The sequence below is a fragment of the Dreissena polymorpha genome, chromosome 9 (assembly GCF_020536995.1).
Source record: "Dreissena polymorpha isolate Duluth1 chromosome 9, UMN_Dpol_1.0, whole genome shotgun sequence".
NCBI lineage: Eukaryota > Metazoa > Mollusca > Bivalvia > Myida > Dreissenidae > Dreissena > Dreissena polymorpha.
This window is the reverse complement of record NC_068363.1, coordinates 46,573,859-46,579,006: the sequence shown is the minus strand read 5'-3', so window position 1 is coordinate 46,579,006 and position 5,148 is coordinate 46,573,859. Positions and strand designations below refer to the sequence as shown.

At 38.5% G+C, this 5,148-nt stretch overlaps 1 protein-coding gene across 1 annotated transcript; it reads right to left on the bottom strand.

Annotated features, from left to right (window-relative positions):
• Positions 1-441: 441 nt before the first annotated feature.
• LOC127844200 (zinc finger protein SNAI2-like) lies at positions 442-4,596 on the bottom strand. The gene is made up of 2 exons (XM_052374270.1): positions 4,136-4,596; positions 442-1,820 (listed from the first exon to the last, which is right to left on the bottom strand). The coding sequence occupies exons 1-2, from the start codon at positions 4,230-4,232 to the stop codon at positions 775-777; spliced, it is 1,143 nt and encodes a 380-aa protein (XP_052230230.1). The 5' UTR covers positions 4,233-4,596; the 3' UTR covers positions 442-774.
• Positions 4,597-5,148: the final 552 nt, after the last annotated feature.

The window sequence follows — 5,148 nt, the reverse complement described above, 5'->3', positions numbered from 1 at the left end:
TTCCAGAACAGGACTGCTGGTCAGCTCAGAACCGGTTCTTCATTATCTGTTCACCCGTTCGCTCTATCGTACTAGACTGGTGTCTGGCACTAAACATTCTAGTCCAACAAGAATACAATGAATCCTTTTCGGGCGCCCCCTTATGAAGGCGCCCGGGGCAAATTGCCCTCCCTGCCCCACCCTCAATACGCCTCTGTATATCTACCCGTAAATTAACAAAACACAGACAGACTGCTATTTTTCCCATTACATTAATTGAAGAAAACAACAACAGGTATATTATAATGAAGAATAAATACTCATTTCAAACACTTATTGACAGAAGACATTTTTATCGGAGTGCATCCCAAAAATACACCGCAATAACTGCACATGTCAGTATTTCAAACATGAGTTCAAAATCAAGGATGTGAGACTCGTGTTAGCTAGTTGGTAAAAAAAACCTTCGAAAACGCAACATTCCTACAGTACTATAGATGGTCAATATTAAATCAATATGTAACTTCTGATCTGGTAATACTAATATCAAATTCGCATGAACCAATTTGAACAGTCAAAACAAATAAAGTGATGATACATGTATGCATGCATAATCATTCGCTCTAATATCATTTATATCAATAAATGGTCTTTTAAAATACTGGAAGACAAAATTAAACCCAAACAATAAATATTGATATATAACGTTTGTAAAAAAAAACACTAGATATAAATAATGTTAATTATGACGCCATAATATAAATAAATACTGTCGCAACTTACAATGTCATTACGTCATAAACGCATACAGGAATCTTCATGTTTCAACAACAAAGACATGCGCGAAAATGTCTTACTACATGACTTACAGCTGTATTTCTTCACTTCCGAATGCGTCTGCAAATGCGCGCGAAGATTTGACCTGTCCGCGAACGCGCGCATGCAGTGGAAGCAGGAAAACGGTTTCTCACCTGTATGCGTCCGAACGTGACCTTGAAGTAACCAAGGTCGCGAGAACGCTTTCCCACAAATTTTACATTTACAGGGTAACGTGTGCGTCCGTATGTGCATTTTCAGTGCGCCTAGCGATACGTACAGTTTGTCGCAGTATTTACACGCGAAGTCTTTCTTGTCGTGATTGCAGTGGAACTGCTTATGCTTCGAGAGACCGCTGACCGTGGAATACGACTTGCCGCAGTCACTGCACTGGTACTTAAAACTGTCGTAGGGAGGGTCCTTTTGAATATGTGATTTTTCTTCATGATCATGCTCAATTTCGCTTTCTGACGCCGCGTTTGTGGTGGACATACTCGGACTTGGTAAATCTGTGTTTGCAATTAGTTTCTCATCAGTTTCTGTCACTATTTTTGAAACCTCTCTAATTTCGTTGAGTTCAACTTTCTCAGTTGTTGAGAGACCAAGATCAAGTTTGTGAAATGGGGCAGATACGCCTTCGAAACTTGGTGGGTAAATTCCTGCGAATGGCGGAACTGGAAGTTGGGGTCTTGGAATTGGAAATCCCATGGCGAAATGGTGCAGATAATCATACGGCAATCTTGGAAAAGCGTCCGTCAATCCCGAAAGTGGATATCCTGGTACTCCCGGAAATGGATAAACCGACCCGTTTTGGAATCCCGGATATCCGGAATGAAACGGAAACGTCCATGGGAGGCGCGAGTATTGCAAGTAAGGGAAGAACCCTTGGCTGACGGAGTGCCCGTCGCGCTCTTGGTCCCGTGAGACACTTGCAAGCGTCTCCTCGGCGAGCGGCTTCATCTGCGGTGACACGAGACGCTTAGGTTCAGGTACCACCAACTGCACTCGTCGGACCTTTCTGTTTTCTGTGAACCAAACAGTATAGTCATATAAAACTACATCCCATACATAATTGTATAATCACAATCACCTGACTAAATGGTGAAACAGTGTAATTCAAAAATATAGTGTAGTTGCTACCGTTGATGATTGTGGTGGTGGTTGCGGGGATGAATGTGGAGGTGATTAACGCTGATTATGGTTTACATGAGGACATACGAGGTTAATAAGATAGGAAATGTTTGTTGCGTTGTATTCGCAGTCGTTCGATAGGCGGCATGGTAATTTTTAGAAGTCGGCAAATATTGATGGAATTTGAGTCTCTCTCTGTCAAAAAGGGGTTTAATGCTTGCGCGTTAAGTGTCGTCTCAGATTGTAGAGAGACTGCACGGCATATCAGGGATTGCGTTTTTCGCTCTTGTGGTATTTTTCGTATGAAGTAAGTCTATTATAAGTCAAAATCATTTTTTGTGTAAAGCGTCTTAGCTGATTAGCCAGTGCAGATTGCACGGGCTAATATAGGACGACACTTTACACACGTGCATTAAACCACGTTTTATGAGAACGGACTATTGTATATCTGTAGTTACCTAGTGTTTCCTTCCAAAAGGAACATAAAACCGATGTCACTTAAATTTTATAATCGTGTAGCTCAATTCTATTTGCAAATGGGACTGGGACACGGTTGTTGATGCGTGAGGCAAGTGTTCTTATCGGAGAAGATAAACTTATTTTCTTGATTTTTTTTATATTATTGTGACAGTTAAACATCGATCATATACAAAAAAAGCAAAATAAAATCGCTTCACTTTAAAGGGGCCTTTTTACAGATTTTGGCATATTTTGAAGTTTGTCATTAAATGCTTTATATTGATAAATGTAAACATTGGATCTTAAAAGCTCCAGTAAAAAAATCAAGAATGAAATTAAAAAAAGCAAAAAATTGTAGCCGGTACCAGGGCTCGATCCAGTGACCCCAGGAGTCCTGGAGTTAGTCTGAACGCACTAGCTCTCTCGGCTATTCCGCCGGGTATACACAGAAGAAGTATTTAATACCTTATGAAAGCAATCTTCGTAGTTTCGTAAATTTAAACGACAACAACAGAACTCTCCAAATTATTCAATCGTTTCGCGTTGCAACGCTTTATAATTTTTAGGTTTTCAAATCGTCAAAAGATACATATAATGGCTATATTGGATCCCTTTAAATGCACCTGTTCATAAGTCCCACATCGCTTGAGCACATACCGAATGGGCTAATAAATGATTTGAAATCATTGTAATCCAAAATATTGAAACGGACGACAGGTGCAAATTCAAAGGGCTAGTGAAAAAAAGCCGAATATTAAAATGAGCTTCGGTTGTAAACATGATATACACAGCTGCTATTGAATTATGAATTTATCATTAATTTTCAGCGCGCTAATGTGATGTAACATGATGAACACTTTTGTCATCAACTGGAAAGAAAAAACTCTATGCAAACTTGATTTCTATACATTGTGTAAATGAAGTTAAATGTAGACTCTTGTGCGTTTATTGGTTTTTGAAGTTTATCTCCAATACAAACCATATCATATATTATAGAGTATACTTCATATTACATTCAATATAAAATGCTCAAGTTTTTTTTACAAGTATTCATGTATATGAAAGTATACCTTAGAGCCCAAGTTCGTACGGAATAATTGATCTCAAAAGTATGTGAAATTTGTAAATGATTTTGCTTAGTTGTAACTACATGGACATCAATCACATCAATATAAGTTTATTTTAACAACGTATCTAAAACCACTATGTAATACAACACCAACAGAAATACAAAGTAATGAATACACGCCGATATCGTTACATAGTAAATTGTAGTCCGGTAATAATTGATAAAAAGCCCACGTTTTCTTCTGTATAAACTTTTACGAGAAATCCGTATCTTTTGCAAGGATATATAATCATGTTCATGTTGTTGTTGTTGTTGTTGCTGTTAGAGATGGCCATGATGATGCTGGTGGTGGTAATATTGATGATGTTTTTGCTGTTGTTTATGATGATGCTGATGATAACGAATACTATGATGCTTCAGGTGCAGCTATTTTTACTGATGATTACGATGATGATAAAGAAGAAGAAAAAGAAGAAGAAGAAGATGATGATTGATGATGATGATAATGATAATTATAATGATGATGACGATGATGATGATGATGATGGTGGTAATGATGATGATGATAATGATGATGATGATGATGATGATGATGATGATGATGATGATGATGATGATGATGATGATGATGATGATGATGATGATGATGATGATGATGATAAAATATACACAAATATATACCTTTCTCATGAGAGTTACTATCCGCCATGTCCTCGTGCAGATGATTGTCATTCAAGTCTCGTGACCTGTCCATGTCTCCGAGCACCGTAATATTCATGATTGACCAAAAACGATCTCAGCAGGCAAAAATTGGTCCGAATATGGCATGATCCCACAAAATGAACGATCCGTCCCGTACACCTGTTTGGAATCAATTAAATCTTTTTAAGCTGAAACGTAATCTGTTGATACTCTATTATATGTCACCGTATTCAAGTGTTAGCATTTAAAAGAACTATTCACACATCTGAAAGGAGACGTAAATTAATGATCTGTAGGTGTCGATGTAACTTGCAAAAACAAACAACGCCTTTGCGACGAGAATGGATATTTCAACTAATCTGATTTCTTGCAACAGAAAATATCCCAGAGTCAAGCACGAACAAATGTTTATAGCCACAAGACATACAGTTGTCGCACGGCCGTATTAATTTGTCCCGCCACTTGAAGCGCTGTTGTCCAATCAAATGACACCCTATGATGCTGGGAGGGGAAGGCAAGTCACGCCCACTTCACGCGAGACTTGTGCGATCGCGTTATAACGCCGGGGTAACAGGTGTCGCTACAAACAATACTTAATTTATGAAAATCGTGCTCGAAGCTAAATACATCGCATCGATTCCCCATTTCTGGATTCAAATCAGCCTGAATACGCGAAGGTGGCTCAAGCAAGGTGTTGTTTAAATAACATCCTTTAATTGACACGCGACAGAAATTTGCCCAATTTCGTCGCATAAAGCTGCGCAATGAAATCGACGGGCACGTATGCATGTGATTTTAAACAATTTCAGGACAAGCACAAAAGTCGAATGCATTCATATTTTAACAACGACACGCGCTAGTCAGGTGAAAGGTAATCTATAGAATATTGAAAAAAGCGACGATAAGAAAGATTGTATGCAGATAACGTTCGCTAATGAAACCTTTATTTGATAATAAAATAGGAGCCTGCACCTGTAGCAAAGACCGAACCC